General features: G+C 36.3%; 1 protein-coding gene across 11 annotated transcripts in view; it reads right to left on the bottom strand.

Annotated features, from left to right (window-relative positions):
* INO80D (INO80 complex subunit D) overlaps window positions 1-16,701 on the bottom strand; it is a 78,493-nt gene that overhangs the window by 26,049 nt on the left and 35,743 nt on the right. For all 11 annotated transcript variants that reach the window (XM_073218295.1, XM_073218289.1, XM_073218297.1 and 8 more), the window contains one exon: window positions 3,830-4,054. In XM_073218295.1, the coding sequence (XP_073074396.1) occupies window positions 3,830-4,054 (225 nt within the window). The remainder of the gene's footprint in view (window positions 1-3,829; window positions 4,055-16,701) is intronic.

Below are 16,701 nucleotides of genomic sequence, written 5' to 3'. Positions count from 1 at the left end.
GCTGTCAATGGAATGATTTACACAAATTAAAGGTCATACAGAATCTAAATTACATCAAATCTAAATAAAAAATATTTCTATTACAACTTTCATATAAACAGTAAATAAAAATAGATAATTTAGGTGCTGCTGTAGTAGTTGCTCAAGTAAGAGTTCTGCAAGGTTTGTCAGGATAGTAAGAGTGGGGAAGTGGGTCATTAACTTTAGCCCTGTAAAAAGGATATACAATTTAAAATAAATGAAGCTTTAATATTTTGGCAGCTAAGCCCAAATTCTCTTGATCTGGATTTAAACAGGAGGTAGCTCTCTATACTGAATAGATAATTTTCATTGAACTTTAATAATTTGATCAGCCATCTACCAAGCCTAGTATACAACACAGTCCTTTCTTTTATCCTAGATTTTAAAGAAAACCATTGACTTCATTTTTTTAAATCACAAATATGTTCCAACTTCCCAATCTCTCTCTTAAAATAAACCCTAAGTCAGAATTTTCATATTCCCATGGATAATTAATGTAAAAGTGCCTGATGTGATGTTAGATATATTTTATTACCCAAATAACCCCAACAAAACAAAGGGAGAATTACCAAAACGTTTTGATGTTTTTAACATGAAAACACCTACTACAGGCTTCCTTTGTATACTCTATTAGATCCCCCTTCAACAATGAAGTTTTTATTCAAACAAATGACATTCAGATAGTCTCCAGAAGATTGTGGGCTACAAGATTCTTCGATTTGGGTCTACATACTTCAAGCTATTTCAATGGCTTATTCCACATATTTACCAATAAACATGATAAAGTTATGAGAAAACAAAGAATACTTTGATGTTATTTGGTTTATATCCAAACAGTATTTTAAAGAGTACCTAGTAGAATGAAGCCATTAAAGTTTTAATTTCTAAAATATTTAACAGGAACTTTTAAAGTGTCTTTTGTGGAACTGGTCTTTGATGGCAAAAATATCTAATAGAGGGCATCATCTGACTGACAGCTGCTTTTTGTGAACCTAAAATATTAAGTTACCGTAAGCCAACAACCACCAAGGAATGATTATGGCACGTTGGTACATGATTATTTGTGATGCAATAGGCAAAAAGTTTTTTACTAATCATGGGTGACAGAACCAAATTATAGCAAATAAACTTAAGAACTGTAAGAGTTCATCTTGGTGTTTGTTTTGTAATAGTTATCATGACATTTTTTTAAAAACATCACTAAAGGTGGTTTGGGAGATGTTCTGAAAGGAAGGGGTTGATTCTGCCAGTTGCAAACTAGAGACAGAGTTTTCTACATAAATACCAAATTGTCCCAAACTCAACATCTTTAAAGACTCTTACATCTTTAACAAGGTCATAATAATATACTAGACTCAATGTATATAATGCTTTGCAAACAGATTGTCATGCTGGGTTCAGAACTTAAGTTTCTACCGAAATTATACACTTGAAAGCATTATATAATATAAATGTTAGTATCATTATTTTAAAACCTATGTCAAACTGAGTGGGTTCTTCCAACAAATAGAGAACAGATGTCTCTTCATTTATTCAATTCTGTTTATTCATTCACCAACACTGGAAGTTTAAAAACAAGATGTATATTATTCCTACCCTCATAGAAATTACTGTCTAGCCTGACAGCCAGCTGTTAATATTAATAATTCTGTAGTTAAATAAAGCATAGAGTACAATAACAGATATAATAGGGGACCAAAATAGTCAAGGGAATCTGAGAATATTTCTCTGAGAAAGATAAATCTCTGAGTAAGTAATTAAGACCTAAAGGATATTCTAGAACAGACACTACCTCCCTTACAGAGGATTGGAGCTCTAAGAATGAGGGAAAATAGGCTGCAATCCTTAAGCAGATATATTAGATACACATACATAGTTTCAAACAACTCTATGCCAAGAAACAGAAACTCTTAAGGGCACAGTATCTTTCTGAGATATGCAACTGTAAAATAATACCTTCTTACAACGAATAAAATGAAAACCAGAACATGCAATACTAAAATGAAATTTCAAATATATAGGAAAAATAATACATATATAGGTATAAGAAATATGATCAATAGTTACAAAGCAAAGGTTATTTTTTAGTTTTGTTTGTTCTAAACCCTTTCATGACACATGATCACTACAGAAAAATTACAATATACAGGCTACAAATTATTTTTACCTCTCAAAAATTCCACCATCTAGAGATAATCACTGCTATAATTTAGGTATATGAATTCCTAAAATGTTTTATACACATATGTTCAAGGTTGTTACCTGAAAAAATAATAAGCAAAAAGTGTGAAAAAGTAAACTCAATATGAAACTAAACCTTCCAAATATAAAACTTATTTCCTTTAATGTTTTAAAAATATTTTAATTCAATTAAGCTAGTATTTTTCAAAAGGTGAATAATCTAATTATGATTCAATTTAAGTTTTCACCACCTAGATAAGCAAACTTCCAAAATGGTAATACACTATGATATCTTCACTGAAGAATCAAATAAATCTACATTTCCAAAATATGGATTTTCAATCACTAAAATATTATGTAAGAAATACAAATCATGTTAGGAATGTAGGCAGATGGCTATGATATATTTTTAAAGGAATAAACTGGACATTAACTCAAATAGTATGGATCCAGTTTTGCTTAAATATATACATAAAATAGGGAAAGTCCAGGAGTTGACATCCGTATTATGAAGCTGTTTAAAGCTATGTTTTAAATAATTAATATCATGAGAAAATGGTCATGATTCAGTGTTAAGTGGAAAAAAGGCAGGAAATAAAAAATATATACACCATTACCTCAGTTTTACTTTTTAATACAAACATATGGCTCACTAGAGATTTCAAATACACACACAGAAAAGGACTAGAAGGAATCAGAACAAAACATTCATAGTGCTTATGATTTGTTTTGTGAATGGTGGATGCTATTACAGAGATTTTCCCCTTCTATCTACTCTATAGTTTTCAAATTTTTCACAATAAGCAAGTACTGCAATATAAACAAAGGCTTTTTTCCCCAAAAGAAATCCATTATAAACTATTTTGAACATACAGTATGTGGGATAATGCAGATATTAACAGAAAATACACCGGCAAGAAAATTTTTAAATAATACAGTTGACCCTAGAACAATGCAGGGTTAGGAGTGTGAATTCCCCTGCAGTCAAAAATCCACATGTAACTTTTTAACTCCCCCAAAACTTAACATGAATAGCCTACTGTTCACCAGAAGCCTTACCGGTAACATAAACAGTCAATTAACACAGATTTTGTATGTTATATGAATTATATATTGTATTCTCACAACAAAGTAAGCTAAAGAGAAGAAAATGTTTTTTCAAATAGTCAGAAATCTCCAGAAACTTTTTCAATATACTTATTGAAAAAAATCCATGTATATAAGTAGACCTGCACAATTCAAACTCATATTGCTCAAAGGTCAACTGTTTAAGTGAAAAATGTAAATTATTTCTTATGTAGTAAAAACTGTAAATATTACTTCTAAATAGCATATAAAATTTCTAAGCATTGTATTTTTTTTAAAGATAGGCAATATTCTCAAATCCTTTACTGAATTAATTATAATCAAACTCCAACAAAATTACACTATGCTTTAATTTCACCATCAGCTCCTGGCAGTATTATTTTGTTACCTGTATAGAATATTTTCTGAGCAAAAAACCCAAAATACAATCCTTAATTGTATTCAGGCCTCAATGCCTACTGCCCATTGTGTCTCAACTACCCTAAAAAAAATACAGAGAACAGAAAACAGACTGAGACAGGCGGCTATGTATGGCTCTAACCTGGTTCGACTGCATGCCGCTTTCTGCAGCTCTTGTATTAACTGACCAGTACATTCGGGCTCTCTACTGGCCGCCTGCAGCAAGGCTTTCCTAAACATGTGCCGGCACTTCTTTTGACGAGATTCTGCTCGCTCCAGGCGGCAGAGGTGCTTATATTTCTGCTGAAAGTAAGTGCAAAGTTGGGTCACCCTGGAGCTCCTACTCTCCGTGTCATCGTCATCTGACCTGGAAAGTGCAGGGAGAGAAGTAAAAAACTGGTAAGCGTTAGGCTTGTTTTAGAAAGGGGAAAAGTGGGTGAGAAAGGGTGGCTGGATGCTCGGGGCTAAGACTTGTGTCACATGAGCACAAGCTTAACAAAATTAGAGGAAGACATTTTGGTAGAGTTGAAAATAAGGACAATGTTTCAACATTAAGTAAGGCAGTAGAGACAATCCAATGCTCTCAGAGCTTAACCTTTCCAGCATGTCATCATTAGGCCTTCATGCATGAGTGCCTCTAAAAGTTAAGTGACTAGGGATTCTTAGGAAGAAAGTAATTTCTTTACCTTTACTTAGTAAAAATTCTGAATAAATGACATGGCAGTTAGGAGGAAAAACTCAGTATAATTTCATGAAAGACATCAGGTCACACCAGAAATAGAGCAGTGAATTCTACCAGGGCATTATCAAAGAACCTCCTTTGAGATGTACTGGCTTTAACTACACTATTCTGCTAATAAGCACATAAAGAATTCTGATTGTTGGGATCACAGTCAGTTTACAGTATCTTTTTTTTAAACTACAGGACATACCCTAAACAACATTTCTAATACTTGGGTTAACATAGAGGTTTTCCTGCCATTATGCAAATATCTAATGACTGGTGGCCCCTAGGGAAGTGCTATGTTGAAAATGATGCTGAGGACACACCTAGGCTCAGCAATAAGAATACTGTGGTTAGTTAGCAATGTCTACCTCCAGTGAGGTTAGAAAGGTCACATTTCTATGGAAATAATGTGGTTTCACTTTTTACTGTTAGGAAGAATGCACACTAGACTTGAAAACTGGCCCATGTTATTTTATCTTCTTTCTCTTCTACCATAACATAAATAAACAGCACACATGTGACAGATAATACAGACTATATATTATCTTATTAATCTGCTGTAAATCATTGCTTGGCTTCTCAAGTGGTATCACTCTTTTTTCCTTCAGAATGGCTTCTAACAGGCTACTCTGTAAACTTAGGCCTACCCTAGATCCACTGAACTAGAAATTACTTGGCATGAGGCCCAAGAATCTTTATTTTGAACTGTCCCCGTAAGTCCCACAGCGGGGCTCCATTTGGGAGTTCTAGTTGAGTCAGTGAGTGCTGTATCTTACATCTTTAGTATGAGGTAGAAAGCACTAAGCAACATAAGAGAGGTACAGATAAAGTGCTGTCCAAGTTCATTAGAAAGATTCTGAATGACAGGCTTTGTACAGATGACAATAGAGCTGAACTGTGAAGAAAGGGTAGAATTTGAAGATGAGAGACAACGGGCACCTCACAAGGATAAAGCAAAATAAGCAAGATACAGAGATGGAGGCTGGGGAACAGGAAGGACTAAGTAGCCTGGTGCAGCTAAGGGGTGGGGCACGGAAGGAATGATGGTGGGTAAGATAAACTTTCTAATGCTAAACACCAGATCAAAAGTTTATTTATTCTACGGGCAATGAAGAACCATGTAGATTTTTACGAAAATAAGTAACAGTAACAGAGCTATGCACGAGGAAGAGGACACTGTCGGGAGAGACGGAAGAAGAAAGCAGGGAGGAAATAATTATAAAATTGCAGGCAATACATCCTGCCTAAAGCAATCTACAGATTCAATGCAATCCCAATCAAAATACCAACAGCATTCTTCTACATATACAAATAGTTCTAAAATTCATATAGAACCAACAAAGACCCCGAATAGCCAAAGCAATCCTGAGAAGGAAGAATAAAGTGGGGGGGACCTCACTCCCCAACTTCAAGCTCTACTACAAAGCCACAGTAATCAAGACAATTTGGTACTGGCACAAGAACAGACCCACAGACCAGTGGAACAGATTAGAGACTCCAAACATTAACCCAAACATATATGGCCAATTAATATACGATAAAGGAGTCATGGACATACAATGGGGAAATGAGTCTCTTCAACAGATGGTGCTGGCAAAACTGGACAGCTACATGTAAGAGAATGAAACTGGATCACTGTCTAACCCCATACACAAAAGTAAATTTGAAATGGATCAAAGACCTGAATGTAAGTCATGAAACCATAAAACTCTTAGAAAAAAACATAGGCAAAAATCTCATGGACATAAACATAAGTGACCTCTTCATGAACATATCTCCCCGGGCAAGGGAAAGAAAGGCAAAAATGAACATGTGGGACTATATCAAGCTGATAAGCTTCTGTACAGCAAAGGACACAATCAATAGAACAAAAAGGTATCCTACAGTATGGGAGAATATATTCATAAATGACAGATCTGTTAAAGGATTGACATCCAAAATATATAAAGAGCACACACACTTCAACAAACAAAAAGCAAATAATCCAATTAAAAAATGGGCAGAGGAGCTGAATAGACAGTTCTCTAAAGAGAAATTCAGATGGCCAACAGACACATGAAAAGATGTTCCACATCGCCTGTCATCAGAGAAATGCAAATTAAAACCACAATGAGATATCACCTCACACCAGTAAGGACCACCACCATCCAAAAGACAAACAACAACAAATGTTGGCAAGGTTGTGGAGAAAGGGGAACCCTCCTACACTGCTGGTGGGAATGTAAATTAGTTAAACCATTGTGGAAAGCAGTATGGAGGTTCCTCAGATGGTCAAAATATAAATACCATTTGACCCAGGAATTCCACTTCTAGGAATTTACCCTAAGAATGCAGCACTCCAGTTTGAAAAAGACAGATGCACCCCTATGTTTATCCTACCATTCACAACAACATGGATGGAGCTAGAGGGCATTATGCTCAGTGAAATAAGCCAGGTGGAGAAAGGCAAGTACCAAATGATTTCACTCATATGTGGAGTATAAGAACAAAGGAAAACTGAGGGAACAAAACAGCAGCGGAATCACAGAACCCAAGAATGGACTAACAGTTACCAAAGGGAAAGGGACTGGGGAGGATGGGTGGAAAGGGAGGGATAAGGGCAGGGAAAAAGAAAGGGGGCATTATGATTAGCATATATAGTGTTGGGGGGTCACGGGGAGGGCTGTGCAACACAGAGAAGACAAGTAGTGATTTTACAGCATCTTACTACGCTGATGGACAGTGACTATGAAGGGGTATGTGGGGGGGACTTGGTGAAGGGGGAGCCTAGTAATCTACAATGACATGAAGAACATGTTCTTCATGTCATTGTAGATTAGTGATACCAAAATAAAATTAAAAAAAAAAAATAGGTAGTGTGAGGGACAATCACCTTTTCTTAAAAAAAAAAAAAGACATATGCACCCCTATATTTATTGCAGCACTATTTACAATAGCCAAGAAAATGGAAGCAACCTAAGTGTCCATCAGTAAATGGATGGATAAAGTAGATGTGCTACATATACACACTGGAATACTATTCAGCCATAGAAAGAAACAAATCCTACCATTTGCAGCAACATGGATGGAGCTAGAGGGTATTATGCTCAGTGAAATAAGCCAGGCACAGAAAGACAAACACCAAATGATTTCCCTCATTTGTGGAGTATAACAACGAAGCAAACTGAAGGAACAAAATAGCAGCAGACTCACAGACTCCAAGAAGGGACTAGTGTTTACCAAAGGGGAGGGCCGGGGGAGGGCGGGTGGGGAGGGAGTGAGGGAGGGAGGGAGAAGGGGATTGTGGGGTATCATGCCTGGTGCACATGATGTGTGTGTGGGGTCACAGGGAAGACAGTGTAGGTCAGAGAAGACAAACAGGGACTCTGTGACATCTTACTACACTGCAATGGGGTATAGGGGGTACTCGATAATAAGGGTGAATGTAATAACCATATTATTTTTATTGTGAAACCTTCATAAGAGTGTGTATCTATGATACCTTAAAAAAAACAAAAATGGAAGGAACAAAACAGCAGCCGACTCACAGACTCCAAGAAGGAACTAGTGGTTAACAAAGGGGAGGGGTGTGGGAGGATGGATGGGGAGGGAGGGAGAGGGGGATTCAGGGGTATTATGATTGACACACATGGTGTGGGGGTGGGGGGATCATGGGGAGGACAGTGTAGCACAGAGAAGACAATTAGTGACTCTGGTGTCTTACTACACAATGGACAGTGACTGCAATGGGGTATGTGGGGGGACTTGATAATATGGGTAAGTGTAGTAACCATATTGTTTTTCATGTGAAACCTTCATCAGAGTGTATATCAATAATACCTTAATAAAAAAATAAATAAGTAAACAAAAAAGAAATGATATATATAAAATCACAATATAAGTACAGGAATTATTAAAATAATCACAGTATCTGTAATCAAAATTTATTAATAAATATTGATATTACTTTATTGATAAATATAAAATTCATCATTAAAGTGTTATATTTAATAGATACTATTAAAATATTAATAAAATTATTATTTTTATAAATCTAAGAACTCCAAATATGGAGCAGTAAACTCCAAACCTGATTTCCTAAGACTTCATGCCAGAATCTTAAGGCACGACATGAAATTCTCCAAATAAAATTCATTTTTGTTTATTAAAACCAGAGCAAAATGGTAACATCTCTGATAAAAACATGGGAGTCAGAAACAGACACACATATTGAGGAAAATAATGAGTCTAATATTTAGAAATGCTGAATTTAGGGTATTGACAGAATATTCAATGAGAAATATTCAATAGACAGTTCAATCTCAAAAGAAAGAGACATGAGAAAAAGATTTGGGAATTATATGTATGTGTGATAGAGGATAACAGCTAAAACAAAACAGAAGAATGAAAGACTTATGGCAATATGGAAACTTAGATACTCTCCTGAACCAAAAACAACTACATAGTGGATAGGGTACACCTATGGATGCATTGTTTGTTTCCAAGGAAGTAGAAGAAATCTCTTCCTCAAACTGCTAGGTCAAAAACAAACATTAAAAAAAAAAATCAGAACTGAGGCTCAAGTTGGAAGCATGGAGCAAAAGGGTATGTATTCAGGGTACATAATGATAGGGGCATTAACAGTGGATATAAAACCTCATCCCCAGAAGATAAAGCAGCTCAACCTAAGATTCTAGGGAAAGTCTAGGACATATAAATTCAAAATTACCATGCAAATAAGGAAGTGAGCCACTCTGCATGACAAGAAGAAAAAAATAATGACAGAGACTTACAAGGACTCCAAAGGTTAGAATTGTGAGATAAAGAATATAAAATAATTACATGTGAAATGTTTAAAGGACCGATTTACAAAGAAAGAAAGCAACAGAAGACCAACAGAAACAATCAGACAGATCTGAAAAGAAATGAACCTCATATACAAAAAATTGTTTTAAGTCAAAATGTCATGGATATTTTATCCAAGAAAAAGAAAACAAAGCAAATATGTCCATCTTCCCTATTTCCACTTGATATTTTACTGAAGGTCTTAGCCAGTGCAGTAAGGCCAGAAAAAACAATAAAAGGCATAAAAGATTGAAAGGGAGGAAGTAAACCATATGTATAGATGACATAATTATTTGCAAAGAAAATTATAAATTTACCAAGAAATCTACACTACTGAGTTTATCAAAATTGCAGTATATATTAGTGACTAATCTATGATTCATGACTAATGTCAACCTAACAATAAAATTTATTTCTACATAAGCAGCAAACAAATGAAAAGTAAAATTATAAAAATAATTCGGTTTACAAGAGCATTAAAAACAAAATATTTATGGACAAATTTAAGAAAAATATTTACAAGACCTTCCTATCAAAAAATTAAACATTACTGAGAAAAAATTGAAAACGCCGAACCTAGTGCAGCATTCCATGTCATGGATTGGAAGACTCACTATTGTTAAAATGTCAATTCTCCACAAACTGAATTATAATAAAAAACAAAATCACAATAGGCCACTTTATAGAATACAACTATTTGTTTCTAAGATTTCTGTGGAAAAATGAAAAACTTAAAGAGATGTCACCACAATCATAAAAAAGAACTAAGTCACAGGATTTAAACCACTGAATTCCTAGAAGTAATATAAAACTACAGTAATAAGAGAACTGGAAGTAGCCTAAAAATAAAAAAATTAGTCAATGGAACAGAGTAGAGAGTTCAGAAATAGGTTCACATTTCTGTCAATTAATGACAAAGATGTCAAAGCATTTAAACAGGAAATGAAAGGTATTTTCAACAAATAATACTGGAACAACTACAAATCCATATACTTAAAAAAGAACGAAACTTGGCCCTGACCATACCATATGAAAAAAATATTGTGTGGGTCATACATCTAAATGTTAAAGCTGTAAGTTAAATCTACAAAGTTTCTAAAGACAACAGCAGAGAAAATTAGATATTAATAACTGAATGAAATTTGAGAAATTCATTAATTTATATAAATTGAACAATACACTCCTAAATAATCAATGGGCCAAAAAACAAATCTCAAAGGAAATTAGAAAATATCTTGATGAGTAAAAATGGAATACAGCTATCATAACTTACTGGAGACTATAAAGAAAAAACTCAAGATTCTTCCTTCCTAGGCATTCTTCCATATTGTCTTTTAGTTCTCACACAAAACAATTCTGGTTCCCAAAGCGTGGTTCTTCTTCAAACCAAAGAACTGTCTTGCAACACCAACTTGATGCCCTACAATTTAACTCAACTATGACACTATCTACCTGACGATAGTGTCAGATGCCACAAGTTAAGGGCTCAGTCCCTTAAGACTGCTCCCACCTTCAGATGCCAACCACAAGCTGTAGATCCTCAGGTTACCCACAGCTTCTGCCTGATTTGGCTAAAAATCAGAAGTTCCCGTGACTGCTTCCTAAGGTGCAATTAATTTGCTAGAATGGCTCACAGAATTTACAGAAACACATTTTCCAGTTTATTAAAGGTTATAATAAAGGATAAAGATTAACATCCAGATGCAAGAGGTAAACAGAATGAGGTATGTGTGAAGGGGTGCAGAGCTTCTGTGACCTCTCTGGGTGCAGCATTCTCTCAGCACCTCTCCATGAACTCACCAACCCAGAAGCTCTCTCAATCCCATACTATTGGGATTTTAGGGAGTCTTCCTTATGTAGGCATAATCAATGATTAACTGCATTTCCAGCCCCTTTCCCCTCTCTGGAGATGGGGCAGATGGTTATCTATTTTCTCTTATTTAGCAGTGCAACAGAGAGAAATTTACACCTATAGTCACTTTTTTTTTAAAGAGTCAAACCAATAACCTAACATTCTACCTTAAGAAAGTAGAGGAAGAGAAATCTAAATCCAAAACAAGCAGAAGGAAGGAAATAATAAAGAGTAAGGAAGAAATTAATGAAAAAATGAGAAGTATAATAGAGAAAACTCAATGAATTCAAAAACTGGTTCTTTGAAATTATCAACAAAATTGACAACATTTTTAGCTCAATTAACCAAGAAGACTCACATTACCATTACTAGAAATGAAAGAGGGAACATTACTACCTATGTTACAGAAATGAAAAGGATTATAAGGGACTATTATAAAAAAATGGTATGTCAATAAATTAGATGAAAAAATGAAACGGACAAGTTCCTAGAGAGGCATAAACTTCTGAATCTCATTCAAGAAACAGAAAGCATGAATAAACCTGTAACAAGAAAAGAGATTGAATTAGTAATAAAAAAAACTTCCCACAAAAAGTCTCAGGACCAGATGGCTTCACTGGGGAATTATACCAAATGTTTAAAAGAAAAATTACCATCAATCCTTCAAAAATTCTTCCAAAAAATGAAGAAAAGGGAACACTTCCCGACTCATTCTTTCAGGCCAGTATAACCCCAATACCAAATTAGTTAAGACAGCACAAGGAAAGAAAACTACAGACTGATATCCCTTGTGAATACAAATGCAAACTTCTCAACAAAATACAAACAAACCAAATCCAGCAGCACATAACAAAGATTTATATACCATGACCAATGTGATTTATTCTAGGAATGCAAGCTGGATCCAACATATAAAAATCAACCAATGCAACAGACCTTACCAACAGAATGAGGACAAAACAACACATTGTCATCACAAGACACATACAACATCGATGAATCTTGAAGACATTATACAAAATGAAATAAGCCAGATAGAAAAGGACATTCATTATATATGCACTTACATGAGTTACCTAGAGCAGTCACACTAACAGAGACAGAAAGTAGAATGGTAGTTGCCAGGGGTTGGGGAGAGGAAGATGGGGAACTTTTGTTTAACGGGTACAGAGTTTTGGCTTAAGAAGGTGAAAAAGTTTTGAGATTGAGAGGTGGCGATTGTACTATAATGTGAATGCACATAATGCCACTGAATTGTACAACTAAAAATGATTAAAATGGTATATGTTATGTATATTTTGCCACTTTTTTTTTAATGGTCTCAGACTAATAGTGTTTCTAAGTGCTTTACAGAAGCAAATATAAATCCTCTCTGGGGAAATCCACTTTTACCCTAGCATTAAAAAAATTCTCACAGACAATTTTTCTTAAAACTTTAACATATAAAAAACATTAAATCTTCACAAACACCAAAGGAAACAAGGTATGTGAAGTAAAGGGCTGACAGAAACAAGAGACAGCTAATTTTAGATATTGGAACGATCAGACATTGAATATGAAACAAGTATGGGTAAGATGTTTCAAGAAATAAGAGAGGGCCTTAAGAATATGAATAAATGGCAAGTTGATATGAACAAGAACTAAAGAGAAGTTCTGGGAAAAGAAAAGAAAATAACTAAAATTTAAAATTCAATAAACAGATCTAACAGAAGCTTAGACATAGATGTAAGACAAAACTAAGAAACTTATACAGAATACAGTACAAACAAGGAAAGAAAATATGAAAGATGGATGACAGAGTGAGAAAGTATATCATAGTTCCAACTGGATTCTGAGTAGAAAGACAATGGGGGAAAGGCACTATTTCATGAGATAATGGCTGAGAATTTTCCAGAACTGATGAAAGACAGCAGTCTACATCTGTGGAATCTTAAACACTGATGGGCAGTGACTTCAATGGGGTACGGGGGGGACTTGATAATATGGGTGAATGTAGTAACCACAATGTTTTTCACAAGAAACTTTCGTAAAGGTGTATATCAATGATACCTTAACACAAAAAATAAATAAAGATGGCAGACTACAGACTGAAGGACCCAACAAATCCTAAAGAGGATAAAGAAAAAGAAATTCACATCTAACTACTTAAATTAGAAAACAACAACAGTATAGATATAAATAAAGTAGAAAATAAAGACAGAAATCGACAAAATAGAACACAAATACATAATGAGGAAGAATGAAGAAAAATCAAAGCTGGTTTTCTGAAAATACCAACAAATAGCAAACTGGTGAAATTTATCAAATCAATAAGAAAAAAACAAAAGTAAAAATATTAGGAATGAAAAGGAATATGTAACTATGGATAAAAGAAAATAAAAAGAAAATATATAATAATAAATTTCAGGCCAAAACATTTTTAATCTTAATCAAAAAGCACAAATTTTTTGGAACTGTTAGTTACAAAACTGACTCAAGAGGAAGTAGAATACCTGAAGAGTCCCATATCCATTAATTAAAATCAAATCACTTATTAAACACACATATAGAAAACTCCTGCACCAAATAATTTTAACATAAGCTCTACCAATATTCAAAGGAAAAACAATTCCAAGCATGCAAAAAATTTTCCAGATATCAGAAAAAGAGGAAATATCCTCATTTAATAAGGCTAGCATAAACTTGACACCAAAATTTCATATGGTCAATACGGCAAAAGGAGAATTATAGGCAAATCCTACTGATGATGATAGATACAAAAAATAATAGCAAATTCAATATAGCAGTGTATAAAAAAAGAAAAACATCCAATCTAGGTTAAATAATACAGAAACATTCAACAAATACTTTTCAATCCTATCTCACTTAGATATCTCTTATGCAAGGAATCCATTTATTTTTCTTTTCCCTTTACCTTGAATCTTTTTACCTCCTCGCTTGCTCCCATCACATGCTCTTTATTTTTCTTCTTTTCCTTTCTCTGCTCAGTCCTCATTTCATTTATGGGAATTCTCATTCATTTTCATAACTTGAACATCAACTTATATACTAAAGACAAATCTGTTCTTTAGCCCATCCTTCACAATCAACTTCAGACACAGATATTTATTTGGTGTGACCATCCACATCTAACTAACCAAAAAATGTTTGAATCAAAGGGCAGAACTGGGGTGGAGAGAGGTATACAAAGAGCAGAGCTCTGAAGAATAGGCAAAACAAATCTCTGCAGCTGTGTTCCCACCACCCAAAGTGGAAAAATCTGTAATACGTCAGGCTCTCAGTAGACTGCTTGGAAGCATACTGCCTCAGTAGTGGGGTAAAATTAACACTAAACTAAAGGCTGCTGTGGTCCCACTTTTAGAAATTTAAAAAGCAAACATCACAAAGCAATACTGAGAAAAGAAAAAATCTGGGGATTATGTTCATTGGTTTCAGGCTATAGTACAAGGCTACAGTACAAAGCTACAGTAATCAAAATGGTATGGTACTGGCAAAAGAACAGACCCACAGATCAATGGAACAGAATACAGAGCCCAGATATAAACTCATGCATATATGGTTAATTAATATATGATAAAGGAGCCATGAATATGCAATGGGGAAAAAACAGCCTCTTCAATAAATGGTGTTGGGGAAACTGGACAGCTACATGTAAGAGAATGAAACTGGATTACTCACTCCATATGCAAAAGTAAACTTGAAATGGGTTAAAAACTTGAATGTAAGACGTGAAGCCGCAAAACTCTCAGAAGAAAACATAGGCAAAAATCTCTTGAACATAAACATGAGAAATTTTTTCCTGGACATAAACTCAAAAATGAACAAGTGGGAACACATCAAACTAAAAAGCTTCTGTACAACAAAGGACAGTATCACAGAACAAAAAGGCAACCCACAGTACAGGAGAATATATTCATAAATGAAAATATATCAAAAACTTACATGCCTCAACAACCAAAAAACAACCCAATTAAAAAATGGGGGGGGGGGGGTGGCCAGGATGGCGGCGTGAGTAGAGCAGCGGAAATCTCCTCCCAAAACCACATATATCTATGAAAATATAACAAAGACAACCCTTCCTAAAATAGAGACCAGAGGACACAGGACAACATCCAGACCACATCCACACCTGCAAGAACCCAGCGCCTGGCAGAGGGGGTAAGATACAAGCCCCGGCCCTGCGGGACCCGAGCACCCCTCCCCCCGGCCCCTGGCTGGTGGAGAGGAGTCAGCAGGGAGGGAAAGAGAGCCCAGAACTGCTGAAGACCAGCCCCAGGATTCCAGACCAGAGCGCAGACACAGTGCATGTGTGGGGTCCTGGATACTAGGGAAACAGGGCAGCAGGACCGGTGAGCGGGTGCCTGAGGCTGACGCCGGAGAACAAAGTAACGGGAGTGGCATTTTTTTTTTGGCAAGTGCTTTTAGGAAGCCTTAAAGGGACAGGGACCCCAGTACTAGGGAAACAGGGCAGCAAGACCGGTGAGTGGGTGCCTGAGACCGGCGCCTGAGGACAAAGAAAATCGTGCGTTTTCCCCTTTTTTTTGGCGAGTGCTTTTTGGAAGCCTTAAAGGGACAGGGACCCCAATACTAGGGAAACAGGGCAGCAAGACCGGTGAGCGGGTGCCTGAGACCGGCGCCTGAGGACAAAGAAAATCGTACGTTTTTCCCTTTTTTCTTGGCAAGTGCTCTTTGGAAGCCTTAAAGAGACAGGGACCCCAATACTAGGGAAACAGGGCAGCAAGACCAGTGAGCGGGTGCCTGAGACCGGCGCCTGAGGACAAAGAAAATCACGCATTTTTTTCCCCTTTTTTTTGGCGAGTGCTTTTTGGAAGCCCTAAAGGGAGAGGGACCCCAATACTAGGGAAACAGGGCAGCAAGACCGGGGAGTGGATGCCTGAGATCAGCGCCTGAGGACAAAGAAAATCGCACGATTTTCCCTTTTTTTTTTCTCTTTTGTTGTTGCTGTAGTTGTTTTGGTTTGGAGTGCTTTTTGGAAGTCTTAAAGTGGCAGGGCAGGACACTTAGCCCAGAGGCAGGGAATCTAGGGATCTCTGGGCACTCTAACCCCCTGGGTAACAGGGGGCACAGAGGCCCCTTACGGAGATAAATAGCCTCCGGGCCGCTACCCCTCCAATGGGGCTCCACCATTTTGGAGGAGGAGCCCAGCCAGGTCATGCCCACAGCAACAGCAGAGATAAACTCCAAACCAACCAGGTAGGTAGCTGAAGCCCTGTCTGCACACAGCTGCCAAGCATAAGCCACTAGAGGTCGCTATTCTCCCAGGAGAGGAAGGCCACAAACCAACAAGAAGGAAAGCTCTTCCAGCTGTCACTCGTACCAGCTCTGCAAGCTATCTCTATCACCATGAAAAGGCAAAACTATAGGCAGACAAACATCACAGAGACAACACCTGAGAAGGAGACAGACCTAACCAGTCTTCCTGAAAAAGAATTCAAAATAAAAATCATGAACATGCTGACAGAGATGCAGAGAAAAATGCAAGAGCAATGGGATGAGATGCAGAGAAAAATGCAAGAGCAATGGGATGAAGTCCGGAGGGTGATCACAGATGTCAGGAAGGAGATCACAGAAATGAAACAAACCCTGGAAG

Source organism: Manis javanica, chromosome 12 (genome assembly GCF_040802235.1).
Source record: "Manis javanica isolate MJ-LG chromosome 12, MJ_LKY, whole genome shotgun sequence".
NCBI classification, from domain to species: Eukaryota; Metazoa; Chordata; class Mammalia; order Pholidota; family Manidae; genus Manis; species Manis javanica.
This window is presented reverse-complemented; position numbering and strand designations above follow the sequence as displayed.